Source organism: Pelophylax lessonae (genome assembly GCF_965119305.1).
Source record: "Pelophylax lessonae genome assembly, chromosome: 10".
Taxonomy (NCBI): Eukaryota; Metazoa; Chordata; class Amphibia; order Anura; family Ranidae; genus Pelophylax; species Pelophylax lessonae.
Genome location: NC_138777.1, coordinates 148,692,487 through 148,712,127, shown reverse-complemented (window position 1 = coordinate 148,712,127; position 19,641 = coordinate 148,692,487). Strand labels below are relative to the sequence as shown.

Below are 19,641 nucleotides of genomic sequence, written 5' to 3'. Positions count from 1 at the left end.
GAGGGGGGTGGAGAGGCTGGGGACAGTGAAATGATGGCGGGGGGGGGGGGGGGACATTCACAATTTAAGGTTAACAACTCTGATCAGCGGATTGTAATCCACTGATCAGAGTTAAAGAATTGTTCAGTAGAGTCTGCTGAACATTTCTATTATAAGCTCATGGTCTTTGAAGTGACCATGAGCTTTTAGAGGGAGAAATTAGGTCCGTACGGCATATAGACCTGGCCAGCTGCAAGCAGTGCTTTAGGTCCATATGCCATAAGGACCTGGCAGTAAAAGGGTTAAAGAGATTTGCTCTCACTTACTGTTGGATTCTGACTGAAAGCAGCTCTCTCAGACAGGAAGCAAAGGAAAGTCTGAAACAGGGGCATAGATAAGAATAAAGAGTTGACAGGAGTTGTCACTCTTACCTACCCTACTAAAAAGGGAGTCATTCTCCTTTCTGTAAAAAGGTTGGGCATTTCCGGTCTAGTCAATTATTGTCAGCTGGACAGGAATTGATGGAAAACCTCTGTAAAGGGGTCTTTGATCGTAGTAACAATGACCCAATGGGGGTGCTAACTCCTCCCTGCCTTATCCAAATCTAACAAAAAAAAAGAAGACTGATACAATTATTTCTTTTTTTAATAAACATACAACTGCAATCAGTTTTTAAACTTGAAGTTTGGCTTTAAAATTATTTTAGATACTCACAGTTTATGTTTGCAGGTTAACATGGCTTCTGCAATTGGTAGCTGATGGCAGCTGTTGGCTCCACTCACATACTGCATTATACGACCAAAAATATCAAAAGGCTCTTTAAGAAAATAAAATATTTATTGGTGAAAACAACTTCCAAATGGTAATATGCAAAACTTGCAACTTTGCTAAAACATGAATATAGAGAAGGCCCCTGCGCTATCACGTAAGGAGATGCTGTATTTTTAAATGTTAATGAGGGATAGCTGTAGCTCCTAGTTCAGCCTAACCAAAAACTGAATGAATATAATGGAAAGATGATGGAAAACAAAGCTGGGCTTATCCAACAAAATGTGAGAAATAATGTGAGTGGATGAATAAATATAAGATATAAAGTGCTGGCAATACAAATGATAGATAATAAAAAGTGATATCAATGCAGTTAAATAAAGATAAAATAAGTGTAAAAATAGCGATGGTGTGACAATAAATCAGTGACACATTCTGCTTGAATAAAAAGTTGATTCAGTGAATCGTGTGCCAAGCAATATAAATACATACAGATAATAAAGTGAAATGGGAAATAAATAGGGATAATGGATCACAACATAAATAGAAAATCGAAAGTTCATTTAAGTGAATATAAGTGCCACAAATCTTGAGTGATTCTCCCAAAATGTGTTCAAAAAGTAATCATATAGGTGACTCCAGCACCAGATGATATAACGGTGAATCAATAAAATAGATGAAATTCTTCCGGGTGTACTACATCCTTACCTTACTGCTGTAAGGATACAGCATATGGAAAAATTCCTGGCGGTCTTGTAATCATTCAAAAAGGGGGCTGTATTATCCTTGTATAGCCAGCAGACGGTCTCGTCACTTTCACAGTTTCGGTACAATAATGTTCCTGCTAGCTGCACGGAACGTCAAGACAGTGATGCGGGAGTATCCCAGACTTCACATACAGCTACTTGCGTAGTATTCATTAGAATGAATTTTCTATTTTCTATTTATGTTGTGATCCATTATCACTATTTCTTTCCCATTTCACTTTATTATCTATGTTCATTGCAATGAATAAGCACATGGTGTGAAACGCGTTCGCTGCTATCCTGTTTGTCTTCCACATGTCGATGTTGGACTTTTTGATTTGAAGAAATAAAACTCAAGTTTCTAATTTCCTGAGACTGGAAGTGCCACTTTCTTTCTACATACATATGGACTTCTTAGGTTGTGGACCTTGGTGAGCACCCAGTCTTGCAGGACTACTACAGTTTACTTGGGAATCCTACTGGCCCAGCTGTCAGCCCTTTGAGCGGTGATTTGTTTCTTTGCTTCTTTAATATACCCTGACAGTCTCGTCGCCAGTGGATGTAAAAATTGATCCACTCATTCCCCAAGTCTCTCGAAGAGAGACCCTATATCTGCTACTATTGGGCGTCCTTTACGTGGAATATCTTTTTTGTGGATTTTGGGCAGATGGTGGAATGTCAAAATGATTGTACAATCAACCAAAATATATTCAGCCACTTTCTTAGTTAGGACTTCCATTTCGATTAATCCTGTGTCAAGAAGATGTGTAAGTTTATTTTAAAAATCATTTCTCCCGCTGCCATGTTTGCACTTTGGGTAACTCATTATCCCTTAGCCTGTATAAGTCAGTTTCACCATCTAATACCTGGCTTAGTGTTACAGGTTCGTATAGTCGCGGGCTAAATACTTGCTGGCACTGCGACATACACAATAGGAACCACAGGACTATTACTTCATACCACAATGGTAAAACATTTCCCATTAGGTACTCGTTAACTGCAGCACAAAATATGTGATATATGTAGTTGAATGCAGTCTCTGTAGGTAGGTCTATGCGTATCCAGATTACTACGGCGCTATAATGGCACTGCCTCTACGAATATAAAAAGCATGTCTAATGTATAATATTCATAGCTTTCATGTTTTGAGCATTTCCTCTGGTTTCGAATGACATTTCTGCGATAGTCTCTCTCTCTCCTCTTTTGTCTTTATTGATATTGTTCCAAATTGTTGTCAGAGTTCCAATATATTCATTTATATGTTTTTTTTTGACCAATGCATAGTAGCTTCCCATGTTTACATATATATATATATATATATTTTTTTTCTCTCTTTTTTTTCTACATCTCTATACTTGGATGTTTTTTATCTTCAGGCTTGATACACATTGATTCACTTTTATCTACGATATATACATTTAGGTTGTTTATATATGGTATTTCACATTTATTTTTTTTGTATTGAAGTATGCTGTGATTTCCTTGTCGCATTTCTGTGCCTGCATTATGTGTAATAGTGTATTAACCACCTAGTCAATCAATTGCTTCAATCTAATATGCAAATTTGTTTTAGGGTGGAGTTTGTACAAGTATAAATTTTTTTGGCTTCCCCAATTTCAGCGCTGGGCTGTATATCCATCACATTAAGGAGTGTCTGTCTTTGGGGGTCAGACACATAGGGTGGTCAAAGTACTGCATCGGTTTATCCCACTCTGAATGTTGGCTTGCAAGGGTCTGGCGATAAACTGGCTGTACGACACAGCCTCGAAGGAGGCAACCACTACATCCAAGACCCTTACGTAGGCATGAAATCATACCTTCCCCTGGGCCCAATTGCCTGAGCATGAGAGAGAGCAGGAAATGGCTAAGATTCAAACCATGTATAGCAGGCATGTCCAAAGTCCGGCCCGCGGGCCAATTGCGGCCCCCAGGCTGCTTTAATATGGCCCCACAGGTAATTTGAAAAAATACATTGGCATCATTCATGACTTTTTTTGCTGCCATCATTAATCATCATCAGTGGGTTCATATAGCGCTTATATGTGGTTAACCCTTGTGTGACAGATTAGGGAACAAGCATGCTCCGGATTGAGATGAATACATTGTAAAATCTCAGTTAATGTCAGTTGGTCTAAATCAGTTATCAATATATTACTTTATGTTCCTGTTCATATTTTTTTTAACTTAAAATTTGACAGACAACCTTTATTACCAATAATATGCAATGTACATTACAATGTTCCTGACATACATTTCAGCTTCCTGGAATTAATTTTTTCTTCATCTGGCCTTCAGATATGAAAGGCAGAGCGATTGAACACCTGTTTAGATTTGTCATCCATGTGATGAAATGAAAAGTATGCAGTTTGCAATAAACTTTGCATAAAATAGTTAATTTGCATTTCATTTTAATGGTCCAAAGAATGTCAGGCAAAATGGTCGGCCCTCACGCATGTTCACTTCATTAAATCTGGCCCTCTTTGAAAAAAGTTTGGACACCCCTGATGTATAGCCAAGGCCATAATTTACTAATAATGAGATTATTGCTAACAGCTGTTATAACCACTAGCAATAATGTTCTCCTGGCAGGGATGGCTTCCCAACCAACCCATAGTTGAAGGAAAAGAAATCCACTACATCTATGGCCGCCTTTAGCTTGACAAGTATTTGGACACTCACAACCTCCGCAGCAGTAGAGAGGTAGGGGAAAGGTCTTAACGCCAAACACCGGCAGTAATATCGTGCCCACAGGAGACCACCAGATGCTGTTGCTGATCTAAATTCCTGAATGAAAAGAGGAAGGAGCCGAGTGGTTGGCAGCTTCCACTCTGAAAGGTGATTTAGAGAATACAAGGGCATCCAGGGCTTAATGTGTAAAGGGCTTCCACCTTCAACTCACCATAAGAGGCTGGTAGGCAGGGGTAACACAGAATATATATCCCATCCTGGCTTATCCCTTCATAATGGGGATGCTCCCACAGAAGTTTTCAAGAGCAGGGCTTTGCCAATAACCGACAACCTGTAAAGCACACTGTGGCTAATGCCATGTATTAAACTCCATGCCAAGGGGAAAGCATATAGCAGGATCCAGTGTATGGCAGCAACATTTATAGGCTGGCCACACATCTTTCATTTGGTGGAGTAAGGATATGGTCCTCCATAACTCTGGTGAAGAGTCAACCAATCCAGAAGCTGCTGAAGGAGCTGCAGTGGCTATGGTGCAAAATGAATCTTGATAGAGGAATCAATTGGTGGAATGTCATCATTGAGAGAGACACACACACACAGACCTTCATAGCAAGCTTCCTTTATCGTCTATATCAGTATCAGTTTCCTGTTCGATTATTAGTATCTTGGAACTAAACACAAAAAAGCAAAAACAAAACAAACACCTTACCTATAGCTGGAGGTTCAGATTTGTTGAATAGCTCCCTCCAAGCAGCATCGAAAAACAGGGAAGCATAACGAGAATCCAGGGAAGAAAGATATTTACAAACAGGATGTGATCCTACAAAAAAAAAAAAAAAAAAGTAAAGGAAATTAGACATAACTCATGCATAACATAATAAAAAATGTATTGTACCATTTGCTCAAATATGCAAAGTTGTGGTTCTGGAGTATTCCTATGCAACGCTGGGTGCACACATTAGCCTATTCATAACTCAGAATGTAAATGGTTATAAGACTGGTACATTCCATGTTGGTTCTGAAGCAGGATATTATGAGGGAATGTGATAACAAAAACAACATGATTTTCTACTTACTTTTAAAAATCTCTTTCTTTGAGTACATCATAGGCCACAGAGGAGAGGATTCTTTAGGGTGTGCTCCACCTCCTGATGCTTAAACACTGGCACAAAGCTTGACACTGCCAAGCACAGCCTCTCTTACTCCCAGCATTACTTCCATTTTTTCAGCAAGTAATACCAGAGTGAAATCAGATGGGAGGCACGTATGTCCTGTGATGTACTCCAAAAAAGGGATTTTACAGGTAAGTAAAAAATCCTGTTTTCCTAATCATACATCACAGGACGCAAGAGTGTTAATTCTTAGACTATTGGGACTCCCAAAAGCAATCCCACAAGAGGCAGGCAACAGTAAACAACTTCTAAAAGGCCCAACAGTAACAGTTCACAAGGCCTGAACATGCACATGGTAAAAATTGGCGAATGTATGAGCAGAGGATCAGGGGACCGTTTTACGGACCTGGGAAATGAAGTCTGATGTTGAAAAGCCCATGAAGAACCAACACTTCTGGTAGAGTGGGCATTTACAGGAAAAGGAAGAATCCTACCTTTTAGGTCAAATGCCTTAATATTGACTTAGTCAAATCCATTTGATAGCAATAGCGGATCTAGTTTCAGCCTGTCCCATTCGGGAACCTTCAGGCAACACAAACAGATTCGTGATTTAAGGCTGTGAGGTCGATTGCACAACCAAGCAGTGAAGAGCAATAACCTTAGGATATTTTGGAGCTGGACAAAAAAAGGCAACACTTTGTCCTGATTAATTTACTTTGAGATCACCTTGGACAGGAAGGAATTCCATATTCTCAACACAAACTTGTCCTTGTGAAGCACAAGAAAAAGCTCATGAGACAAAGCCACAGGTATAGATACCCTTCCAATTGTGGACATAGCCATGAGAAAGTCAAACTTTTATGAGAGGACAGCGAGAGAAATATCCCAAATGTTTTGAAATGGTGGCCTCTGAGGGACAGGCAACACCAGATTGAGTTCCCACTACCTTAGCAGGGAGCGTAATGATGGAACAATGTGAGCCACCCCTTGCATAAATTCTCTGGGCAAGGAATGAGAAACCAACAGTCTCAGAAGAGTAATGCCAAGACAGTAACCAGACCTTTATATTCCTCAGAGCTAAGGACTTGTCCAGTCCTAAGTGTCAGAGTATTTCCTGGGATGAAGCATTCCAATTTTTCACCAGGCAAAGTATGCTTTCACAACCAAGCAAACAAAGCTAGCAACATTGAAGCAGGATGGAGCTCGGCGCCTTGAGCTAGAATGTCTGGACCGTTCACTAGAGCCCACAGTCAGTCTGCTTGGGGCCTATGTCTGGCAACCACACCCTTTTGTGCAAAGTTGTTGCAATGAGAATCACCAGAATGCCTTTCCTCTCTTTTCCTTGAAGCAGACAATGCAGGAGCTTGAGAAGGGGAAATGTAAATCAGGTTTACCCGAGCTGCTGTTTCACAAGGAAGGTGTCACATATATTTAAGCCTTGCTATTTGCCGGTATCCATTCACCTAGAGGTAGAGGATAACCCAATAGTCCAAGAATTAGCTCTCTTGTGTCCTGTGCTTATATGTGATAAAGGAAACAGGATTATCATACTCACCAAAAATCCTTTTCTTGGATTTCAACAACGAACACAGAAACAGTAGGATTCCAGAACACTGGGTTATACAGCTGCCCGTGGGAAGGTTTGAACACTGGCAACCAAAAAAACCATCAGATGGCAAGTTACAACCCCTTCAACTCCTATGATGTTTCATCATTTTTTTTTTTTTGGAAAGCAGTACTAAAGTATATGTGAACCGTTACTTTGTTAACCACTTCCCAACCGGCGCATTGTAAAATGAGGAATGTCTCCTCCCTCTGGGCTGACGTCATATGACGTCCACCCGTTCTTGCCGCTCTCCCGCGCCCCCGGGGGCACACAGCACGGCGATGAGGCGTGTCCCTCAGGACACAGCCCATCCCCGATCAGTGTAAAGAGCTAATAAAAAAAATGGCTCTTCACCATGTGACCGGCTGTGTCCAATTACAGCCGGCCACATGCACTGTCCATGTGCACAGCACTCGTGCACACCCCCAGGGATGGAGATGGAGAGTGTCACTCTGACCCATGTCCAATCACAGCCAGTCAGAGAATGTAAACAAACCTCGGTAACCTCGGTCCTGGTGCTCCAGCGCCTTCAAAAGTGTGATAGATTGTAATGAAATTAGATATGTAATTTATGCTCCTAGAACACCTAAAGTGCTACTAGGATGTTGGGCCTCTGTATGTGGCCAGGCTATGGAAAAGTCTCACATGTGGTATCGCCATACTCAGGAGGAGTAGCAGAATGTATTTTGTGGTGTAATTTTTGCTATATACATGCTATGTGTTAGAAATATCTTATAAATTGACAACTTTGTGTAAAAAAAAAAAAAAAAATAGGTTTTCATTTTCTTTCCACATTTTCCAAAAACTTGTGGGAAAAAAATGACATGTTCAAAAGACTCATTATGCCGCATAGAATATACGTTGGGGTGTTTGCTTTCCAAAATCGGGGACATTTTGTGGGCAATTCCATTGTCCTCGTGCTCCAGGGCCTTCAAAAGTGTGATAGGTCGTTAGGAAATTATATGTGTAATTTATGCTTCTAGAACACCTGCTCCTTGCATGTTGGGCCTCTGTATGTGGTGAGGCTGTGTAAAAGTCTCACACATGTGGTACTGCCATACTAAAGTGTAGCAGATTGTATTTTGCGGTGTAATTGCAAGCATGCATATACTGTGTGTGAGAAATAACTTATGACAATTTTGTGTAAAAAAAAAAAAATATATATATTTTTTTTTTTACTTCCCTCCAACTAAAAGATTTGAGTTTGTACCTCAACTGAGTTTTACAGTTTATAGGTCACATTAAAGGTGGAAAAAGTTCTGAAATTTTTTTTTTATATCCTATATATACACACACACATATATATATATAACACATGGAAACAATCTAATTAATTATTCAATTAGTAGCAAGTTTAATGATCCTTACACTAAGGGTGTGTGCGCATGTTGCTGACACACAGATACATGCACATGATTTTGGTACTAATTGAAGAATTAGAGTTGATGGGAACATGGATGGAGCCAAATACAGGGAAATCTACGAAAATCTATTAATGTCTGCAAAAGACTTAAAACTGGGGCCGAGGTTCACCTTTCAGCAGGACAACAACCCTAAACATGCAGCCAGAGCTACAATAGAATGGTTGAGATCAAAGCATATTCATGTGTTGGAATGGCCCAGTCAAAATCCAATTGAGAATCTGTGGCAAGACTTCAAAATTGCTGTTCAGAGACAAAAAGTGTTGACTCAGAGGGACTGAATACAAATGTACGCTACACTTTTCAGATATTTGTAAAAAAAAACTTTGAAACCCATTTACCATTTTCCTTCCACTTCACAATTGTGTGCCACTTTGTGTTGATCTATCAAATAAAATCCCAATAAAACACATTCACGTATTTGACTGTAACCTGATAAAATATGAAAAAAAATGTATATATATATATATATATATAAATATAGGTGTATACAATAGGTAAAAAAGCTGAATAGCTGTACCATAAATGACACACTAGCAGCGCTTAAATCATATGTCCCAACATATAATCATAAAATTAGAATAGAAAACTGCAAATGGGAAAGGGATGAGGTTCATGCACTGTGTCCCAATGTCCTCTAAAGATAATAGTCCAGTCAGTATCCTCAAGCGATCATCACACAAAGGGACCCTTCACCTCACCACGGTGCTCACCCCCTTAGTTGTGAACTCACCAGATAATCAATATATATAGACCCAAAATACTGCTGTTTAACAGGATGATAACGGACCATCCGACCACCTCGAGACTCTGGATGAGGAACCAAACTCCACCAGAAATAACGGTGTATCCAAAAAAAGCCCAACGACCACTGGATGAGATGATCTCACATGGGGCCAAACGATAGACCGTAGTGCATGAAAAAATAACAAGGTCTCATAGCGTAATCCTGCTTTAATGGAACCTTTTTCCCTAAAAGAACATACCCCTGAAGCAATTGCACTTACATCAACATTCTGCAAATACAGCATAAACATGGAAGAAGGTAAACCTGCGTGTTGCAGCCGGTCCCCGTATTGTTTGTTCGCCGCTCGGTACCTAGCTGACACGAACATCCGGGTCCGGCGTCTGACGTAGGCGTCCTTCGTGACCGCGTGACCACGCCCGACGCGTTTCGCCAGGGCGTGGTCGCCCTCTGTTGAAGTCACTTGCTGACGAAATGCACCAGGGCGTGGTCACGTGGTCACGAAGGACGCCTACGTCAGACGCCGGACCCGGATGTTCGTGGTTTATCTTGTTCTCATCAGACCACAGGACATGGCTCCAGTAATCCATGACCTTAGTCTGTTTGTCTTCAGCAAACTGTTTGCGGGTTTGCATCATCTTTAGAAGAGACTTTGAAATGGATGTAGAGTGCAGACTATGGTCTGAGCATGGACAGGCTGACCCCCCCCCCACCCCTTCAACCTCTGCAGCAATGCTGGCAATACTCATACATCTATTTCCCAAAGACAACCTCTGGATAGGACGCTGAGCATGTGCACTCAACTTCTTTATTCGGCCATGGCGAGGCCTGTTCTGAGTGAAGAACCTGTCCTGGTTAACCGCTGTATGGTCTTGCCTTCCGTGCTATAGCTCAGTTTTAGGGTCTTGGCAATCTTATAGCCTAGGCCATCTTTATGTATAGCAGCAATTTTTTTTTTCAGATCCTCAGAGAGTTCTTGGCCATGAGGTGCCATGTTGAACTTCCAGTGACCAGTATGAGAGAGTGAGAGTAATAACACCAAATTTAACACACCTTTTCCCCATTCACACCTGAGACCTTGTAACGCTGAGTTACATGACACCTGGGAGGTAAAACAGCTAATTGGGCCCAATTTGGACATTTTCACTTAGGGGTATACTCTCTTTTGTTGCCAGCGGTTTACACATTAATGGCTGTGTTGAGTTATTTTGAGGGGACAGCACATTTACACTGTTATACAAGCTACACACTCACTACTTTACATTGTAGCAAAGTGCCAATTCTTCAGTGTTTTTACGTGAAAGGCGATAATAAAATATTTACAAAAACGTGAGGGGTGTAAAGTGAGATACTGTGTGTGTGTATATATTATATATATACCGTATTTAAATCGGCGTATAACACGCACTTTTTCCTCCTAAAAATGGAGAAAAAGCAGCAGTGCGTGTTATACGCCGATATTTAAAAAAAAAAAAGGCCAGGAAGCATCGCCGAGAGCAGAAGGAGCGGGCCGGGCCGAGGAGAAGGAAGGACTAGCTGTCAGAGCAGAAGGGGGCGGGCCGGGCCGAGGAGAAGGGAGAACGAGCGCGCACAGTCATCGGAAGTCCCGCCTATGACAGACGTCACACGTCTCGTTCTCCCTTCTCCTCGGCCCGGTCCGCCCCCTTCTGCTCTTATGACAGCTCGTCCTTCCTTCTCCTCGGCCCGGCCCGCCCCTTCTGCTCTTGGCGCTGCTTCCTGCCCTTTTTTAAAACAGATTCGGACAGTTCCAATGGCGTTTGCGAGGCTGCATATATTGACACTGCTGATGGGCTGCATACATTGACACTGCTGATGGGCTGCATATATTGAGGCTGCATATATGGACACTGCTGATGAGGCTGCATATATTGACACTGCTGATGGGCTGCATATATGGACACTGCTGATGAGGCTGCATATATGGACACTGCTGATGAGGCTGCATATATGGACACTGCTGACGAGGATGCATTGCTGGACACTGCTGATGAGGATGCATTGCTGGACACTGCTGATGAGGATGCATTCATGGGCACTGGGGAGATGTCATTTGATTTAAAAAAACAAAAAAGCTGTTTATTTTAAATTTAAGCTTTTTTCCTGAAATTTCTCTCCAAATATTGAGGTGCGTGTTATATGCCCATAAATACGGTATATATATATATATATATATATATATATATATATATATATATATATATGAGATAGCTATAGCCAAAAGTTTTGAGAAGGACACACATATCACAAAGTCTGCTGCCTCAGTATTTATGATGGCAATTCGCGTATACTCCAGAATGTTATTATCACAAAGTCTGCTGCCTCAATCTTTATGATGGCAATTAGTATATACTCCAGAATGTTATGAAGAGTGATCAGATGAACTTCAAGTAATTGCAAAGTCCCTTTTTGCCACGAAAATGAACTTATTCCCATCAAAAACATTCCACTGCATTTATGAAGAAGGCTTATAGGTGCCCAAGAAAGTCCAGCAAGTGCAAGGACAGTCTCCTTCGGTTGATTCAGCTGCGGGATTGGGACACCACCAGTGCAGAGCTTGCTCAGGAATGGCAGCAGGCAGAGAAGACTTTTGGAGGATGGCCTGTTGTCAAGAAGGGCAACAAAGATGCCCCTTCTCTCCAGGACAAACATCAGGGACAGACTGCAAAAAGACATTCTGCAAACGGTACAGGGATTGGACTGCTGAGGACTGACGGAAACAAAAAACCCCCACAAATTATGACAAAATTCAAGCATTGATTTTGCAAAAGAGGCTCTGAGGAAGAGGCTAAGCCTCGAAACGCGTTAGCCATTACAAATTCAAGGGACAGCTTACCCTCGGACCCAAGTACTGTGGACTGCGTTCCTTATGTGATATGCTTTTAACCAAGAACTCGTTTGTATTTTTAATCTTTTTACTTTTAAATAAACCATCCAAAGGATAATGCACTAGGCCTGTGCGCCCCTGTGTTTGTTTTGTTGTTTACAGTGTTTCCAGACTTCTCTGGTCGTGTAAGGGGCAGCAAGGCCGTAGCATTTTTTCCTGGGTTGTCGTGTCCACCGCTCCAGAAACAGTGGAAAGACCTTAAAATGGTGGACTAGTAACTACACCGCTCTGAGCGCAGGGAACTGGTGCTTTGCACCATAAACTTTTTTGCAATTGATTTTGCAAAGAATGGGCTGCCATCAGTCAGGATGTGGCCCAGAAGTTAACTGACAGCATGCCAGGGAAAATTGCAGAGGTCTAGAAAAAGAAGGGTCAACACTGCAAATATTGACTCTTTGAATAAACTTAATGTAATTATCAATAAAAGCCTTCTAAAAAGCTTGTAGATATATTTCAGTATACCAGTAACATCTGACAAAAAGATCTAAAAACACTGAAGCAGCAGACTTTGGGAAAACGAATTTGTCATTCTCAAAACTTTTGGCTATATATATATATATATATATATATATATACACACACACACACACACACACTAGCTCAACAAAAGTAAGTACACCCCTCACATTTTTGTAAATATTTTATTAAATCTTTTCATGTGAACACTGAAGAAATGACACTTTGCTACAATGTAAAGTAGTGAGTGTACAGCTTGTATAACAGTGTAAATGTATTGTCCCCTAAAAATAACAACACAGCCATTAACCACATTACAACCGCTCACTGTGCTTCTACTGCAGCATTGCAGCTCCCCTGGGTCCAGCGACATAGACCTACGTCGCTGGACTCGTGCGCACCAGAGGCTCGCTCCCGCTGTGTCGAGTCGGGCCAGAGGAGGAGAGGATTGACGCCTCTCTTTCCCGATTGTCGGGGAAAGTGGGAGAAGATCTGCCCGCTTGTGTAAACAAAGCAGGCGGATCTTCTCTGTGACAGACAGGCAGAGATCACAGGATTCAGCGTAACTGACCCAGCGATCTCTGTCTGTGTCACAGAACACCCCCCCACACACACGTCAGTAAGCATGAGGCATACATTTAACCCCTTGATCACCAACAGTGTTAACCCCTTCCCTGCCAGTGTCATTATTACAGTACCAGTGCATATTTATAGCACTGATTACTGTAGTAATGTCACTGGTCCCCCCAAAAGTGTCAAAAATGTCAGTTAGGGGTCCGATCTGTCCGCCGCTATGTCCCAATCCGGCAAAAAATCACAGATCGCCGCCATTAAAAAAATTTGGATTTTTACATTTTTTTTGGGAATGTTTTATATCAGAATGTGAAAAATATAGTTTTTTTCATAATTGTTGCTCTTCTTTTCAAAAATTAAAAATCGCACAGGTTATCAAATACCACCAAAAGAAAGCTCTATTTGTGGGAAAAAAAGGACATAAATTTAATTTAGGTACATCATCGCACGACCGCGCAATTGTCCATTAAAATAACATAGTGCCGAATTGCAAAATATGGCCTGGTCATGAAGGGGGTAAAATCTTCCGGTCTTAAAGTGGATAAAAATACGCTCATTGAGAATTTTTTTTGTCAAAGACATGTAGCTAAATACTGTACATTTTGGCCTAAATATATGAAAAACAGTCAAAGTAGAAAATGTCAATTTTTCGCAAAATTTTCGCTCTTTTTTTATTAATATCGCAAAAAATAAAAAGCGCAAAAAAACCTAACGTCAACGTCACTTCCAGTCTGCAGCTCGCCGTGTGTGGAACGCGGAAGCTCCTTCGGCGCTGCTTGCAACTGTCTGAGTCGATCTGCTACAGCCGCATCTTAAGTGTGAGTCACTACTGCTCCCTTTGTGATTTTAAATTACATGCTACACTAAGAGGTTTTTCCCCTACACTCAGATGGGATCCGTCGGTCCGTAAGGATAGATTGGGAACAGCTCTGAGAGTTTTTTCTATACACCTACCCTATGCAGCCAGTATTACTATCTTGCTGAGGGGTAAGTGCGACCTCTAGTGGTATTGGGAACACAGCAATCGGAACTCACCATCACTATCACAATTTCTACCGAACTATATTTATGTTTATTTGGATTGATCACCTTTACATATTTGAGCCACTTCCGAAGACGTCACATTCTGACGAAACGCGTCAAGTTGGCACGCACGTTGCCTCGCTTTGAGCCAGCAGCTGGACCGCACGCCGGAACCCACACTTCCGGGAACGGCGCACACGAGCAGAGAGAGCCAGCGTCCTGTTTTTTCTCATAGCCGCAAGGCAACACAGGAGCTCACTAGCGATGGCTTTTATCTTTTGACCTGAGTGGTTTTTATCGGTCAAACCCTGTTTGATGTGTCACGCATGTTTTGCATTTGGAGTGATTTTATTTGGAGTGTCCAAGTTCTTAAAAGTTTTTAGCTGCAGTGTCGTTTGGGGGTTTTATGGACATTTACGGATGTTTTTTATGAAGATTGATGTGGTTTTTAAAATAATTTTTGAATAAAGGTTATAAACCTTCTACACTATGAGGAGCCTTTTTCCCTTTTTTCTTCCATACTGAGTATACATCCGTATCCATAACGAGACCGTCCATCCGTCCATCCATATCACAGGAGCAGCAGAATAAGCGTTTTAGATTCTTATCGGCGTACGCCATAAGAATCCACATCGTCTGGTAAGTGGGCTACCTTACCTCTTTCTGGCACAGAGTGTTAGCATTCAAGGATCACCGGCACACTCGATTCCAATTTCACTATAAGAGACTTTCTTCTGAGCACGGCTTTGCACCATTTTCATCTACTATTCACTATATGGACTTTTGTATTGGAATGCATGTTCATATGTTATTGTAAAATATTTATTCATTAGCACTTTATCAGCAACATTAATTTATATATTAGCACGTGCACTTTAGATAATATTTTTTCGCTATTCATTATATATTATTGTTTATTATTTATTTTATATCAATATCAGCAAGTATGGCAACTTAGCACAGCAGTATTGGTTTCATGTTCACACGTGTACATACACTGACCAGTTGCACAACACAAGTTTTTTATCACTTATATAGGGGTAGCGCAGTATCTTACCTTTTGCTTACACCTTTACATATTATTTCATCAATATTTATATTTATTACTACCTGTACCATATCTTGTCACAATATTAAATATCTTCACTAGCACGTTTGTATTTTAATATCCGGCCAGTTTTTAGAGTTTATATACATTTTTTGTATGAGAATCATTTCTGTACATATTTTATCTTTGCACTAGCACTTTCAGTTTGCACATAACTATATATGGTCTGGTTTACCATACACACCAAAGGTAGCGCCGTTTCCAACTATTTCCCCCTCATATATTACATTTGACCCCTAAATTTTAGGGGTTGGTTGGTGGCTGCAACCTAAGTATTTTAAGTCTCTGAGTTTTTTATCCATAGCGCTGGTTTCTCCCCTTTTTTACCTTGATATCCAGAGGTTGTCCTTGGGAAATAGACATATGAATGTTCCCAACATTGCTGCAGAGGTTAAAGGGGTGGGAGGTCAGCCTGTCAGTGCTCAGACCATACGTCGCACACTGCATTAAATTTGTCTGCATGGCTGTCGTCCCAGAAGGAAACCTCTTCTAAAGATGATGCACAAGAAAGCCCACAAACAGTTTGCTGAAGACGAGCAGACTAAGACATGGATTACTGGAACAATGTCCTGTGGTCTGACGAGACCAACATAAACTTATTTAGTTTAGATGGTGTCAGGCATGTGCAGCCGGCACTGGGGAGCTACAATTCATTGAAGGAACCATGAATACCAACATGTACTGTGACATACTGAAGCAGAGCATGATCCCATCTGTGATGGTGTTCACCATCACTGGAATTTAAGGACAGATGGGTGAGGGGTTGAATTGCTTCATTTTTGTCAGCATGGTCCATTGTTCCCTTTGCCATGAGGTTTCTGAGCAGGAAGTCCACTCCTTATATGGTCATCCCAGGAAGTTCTGAAGAGACGGTCGGTCAGAAAAGGACTTCCGTCTAACTTTTTAAACCCTGGAGGGATTTCTATGATTTTTGGTTATGTTTGCATTTGAAGTATGCTGATTCTGAAAATGTAAGTTTTATTTGAATGTGATGAATATTTTAGAAGTTATGAAAATGTTGCTTACTGTCTGAGGTGGCTATTGTCAGGTGTGCTAATGCTAATGACCACACCTGTTGTCTGCTAAGGGAGGTATTGACACAGAGTAATGTGTATTGAGGGCTCGTTAGGGAACCATTGTTCTGTGTCTGACTATTGATTGCCCCCTGGGGCTTCTGTCTTCTTGCATTGGTCAAAGCTATCTGACCAATCACTACTGACTCATTTTCAAGCCCTCATTTGCATTGGTCAAAGCTATCTGACCAATCCCTGTTGACTCATTTCAAGCCCTCATTTACATGGATATTCCACTTTCTGTATAAAGTGTGCTGTGTTCTTCCAATAAATTGTCTTCCTGCTTGAACTTACATACAGCCTGCTTGGTGTTTGTTCTAATGGATTCCGAACGGCACATAGCTGTAGTTCGGATCCCGGATCCTTGGTTGACCGAACCATCAGACGATGCGATCTGCAAGCTGACTGACTAGAAACAGACTAGAAACAGAGGAGTGTCAGGAGAGCGGACAGGGCGCGCAAGGGTCTCGTCACACCATCCATTTGGAGACTGGGCCCCAGGGCAGTATTCCAACATGATAACGACCCCAAACACACCTCCAAGACAATCACTGCCTTGCTAAAGAAGATGAAAGCAATGGTGATGGAATGACCAAGCATGTCTCCAGACTTTAACCCTATTGAGCATCTGTGGGGCATTCTCAAATTGAAAGTGGAGGCGCGCAAGGTCTCTAACATCTACCAGCTCAGTGATATGGTCATGGAGGAGTGGAAGAGGACTCCAGTGGCAACCTGTGAAGCTCTGGTGAACTCCATGCCCAAGAGGGTTAAGGCAGTGCTGTTAAATAATGGTGGCCACACAAAATATTGACACGTTGGACCCAATTTGGACATGGTCACTTAGGGGTGTACTGACTTTTGTTGCCAGTAATTTAGACATTGATAACTGTGTGTTGAGATATTTTGAGGGGACAGCAAATTTACACTGTTATACATGCTGTATACTTTACATTGTAGCAAAGTGTCATTTCGTCACATGAAAAAACGTTATGGTGAGATACTGTGTATATATATATATATATATATATATCGATATATCTATATCTATATATAAATATATATATATAAAAAATATATATTTATCATGCGCGGCTTTACAAGATGGCGGACGCTTTCTAGGTGAGCTCCGGTCTGGCGCTGCTCTCCTGTCCCCCTGTACAGCTTCTTAAGCCACCGATAGACCAAGGGGTGAGTGACCCTACCTCCCTGCCTCCTCTGGAGCAGCCCATGGTGAAAATTGGCTATCAAAAACCCTATTCATGGCCTCCATCTGTCCCACGGCCTCCTGCAGCTATGGATCGCTACCTGACTAGGCCCGCACCCCGGCCTCGATTTCTCAGGGGGATCTGCACTATCGAGACGCCATCCCCGGGGCCCTTCACTTTTCACAGGCAGTCCCCACTGATACTATGGGACCCTCCACTCAATCCCTCTTAACCTCAGAACTCCTGGATGAAAAACTGTAAACTTTATTACTTCAGCTGACCCGCAATATAGCCCAGGAAGTTGGGAAGCTATCCCAGGAATTGAGGGGTGAAATTGATCAAATTGGGGAACGTACAGCAACCCTGGAAACTAAATTTTATGATATGATCCAATATATGCAAGCTATTGAAGAGGAAATCTCCTCTCTGAAACAGTCAGTTTTTCAGTTACAAACCAACCAGGAAGACCTGGAGAACAGGGAGAGGCGCATCAGAGGGATATCATAAAATGTGCCTGATAACCAGCTCCGTCCTTAACTCCTGGGCCTCTTTAATCATCTTGCACCTGATGTTGCAGACATAGACTGGCGGCTAGATAGTGCCCACAGATCGCTGGCCCCCAAACCCCCTGCAGGGGCCAGGCCCAGAGATGTGGTGGTCCGCTTTCACTACTACGATAGCAAGGAAGCTCTGCAGCTGGACTGGTGGTGGCCTCCCCGGCCTGCTCCGAAGGTGGTATCATTAATTATTATGTTCTTTTGCACTAACTGTTGGGCAGGAGAGTGATGCCGTCACCGCTCTCTCCCCATCTTGTTTTTTTTACCCCTCGGGTTATGCATTGTTTGACTTTTTTTACCTTGCCGTTTAGGCCCTTGAGGCCTTAGGTTTGGACTGTTTTTGTTCTCTACAAGAGACTCTTTTTTTTCTTGTTTTTTCTTGCATGTCCTTATATTTTTTTCTTCATCTACACCCTCTATTTTTATTTGACCGGGGGATGCCCCCTGTCCCTTCTAAGATCCGAGTGCCTCTTGTTGTTTACATACCTATGGCTTTAAAACTTTTATCCTATAACGTCAAAGGACTGAATTTCATTAAGAGACGCTGGACAGCTCTCAAGGAGTTTAGGGCATGACGTGATCCTGATCCAGGAGACTCGCTTCTGCTCTGGCAGCTCTTTCAAATTTGCCTCCCGCTACTTTCCTCACTCTTTTGTGGCTTCAGACCCATCCGGAAAGGCTGGGGTGGCGGTCCTCATTAGTCGCACCTGCCCTCTCCGGATCAAGTCATCTTGCCTTGATCCACGAGGACACTATATTATTTTGGAATGTGAATACCTGTTTGTTCATTTTGGCCTTATGAATGTTTATGTTCCTAACACTGGGCAGATGGGGTTTCTCTCAGATGCCTTCGGGCTCCTGGAGAAATCCCCTCACCCATTCACTATTGTAGGAGGTGATTTCACGGGACAGGAAATCCTTGTTCCACACTGGACCCCCCCCTTTACGCAGTCCCCATCTGCCTACTTTCGGAGGCTAATACGGACACACGGCTTGCTTGACGTGTGGAGGATCAAACACCCGACTGGTAAACAATTTTCTTTTTACTCCTCTCCGCATAAGAGGTTTTCCAGACTAGAATATTTATTTATTTGCGCTCCTCTTTTGACTAAGGTTGTGTCATCTGACCTGGGTCCAATTGCCTGGTCCAATAACGCTCCACTCTCCCTGGATTTGTCTCTCTCAGGGGCTTTCCCTAGGAGGTGCCACTGGCAATTGAATGAATCCTTGTTTAATCAACCACCTACTAAAGGAGGCCCTCTCACAGGCCGTCTGAATTTTTTGAGTTGAATGCTGGCTCCGTAGAGGCGGAGTCCACCCTGTGGGAGGCCCATAAGGCTTTCTTCAGAGGTCAATGTATATCTCTAGGTTCTCGCCAGAAGAAGAATATGGCAACTCAGAAATTGGCACTTCTGGACAGGCTGAAAATTGCCGAGCGACGTCTTCTGGCTTCCCCCACGGTGGCCCGTCTCCGCCTAGTTTCAGGTCTGCGTGACCGATCGTCAACACTTGAATGCCCCTATTACACTTGAAGAACTGTCTGCTACAATCAAACACCTTCCCGCTCACAAATCCCCAGGACCTGATGGTCGGCCCTATATCTATTTTAAGACTTACTTGCATATCCTGGCTCCCCATATGTTATCATTATACAATTCCACGTAAGATGGTAAGGT

The 19,641-nt window shown here is 42.1% G+C and overlaps 1 protein-coding gene across 1 annotated transcript in view; it reads right to left on the bottom strand.

Annotated features, from left to right (window-relative positions):
- Window positions 1-19,641, bottom strand: part of PACS1 (phosphofurin acidic cluster sorting protein 1) — a 550,726-nt gene that overhangs the window by 127,831 nt on the left and 403,254 nt on the right. Inside the window, exons 17-18 of the mRNA XM_082271176.1 lie at window positions 4,891-5,001; window positions 694-796 (exon numbers count right to left, since the gene is read on the bottom strand). Coding sequence (XP_082127302.1) covers window positions 694-796; window positions 4,891-5,001 — 214 coding nt within the window. The remainder of the gene's footprint in view (window positions 1-693; window positions 797-4,890; window positions 5,002-19,641) is intronic.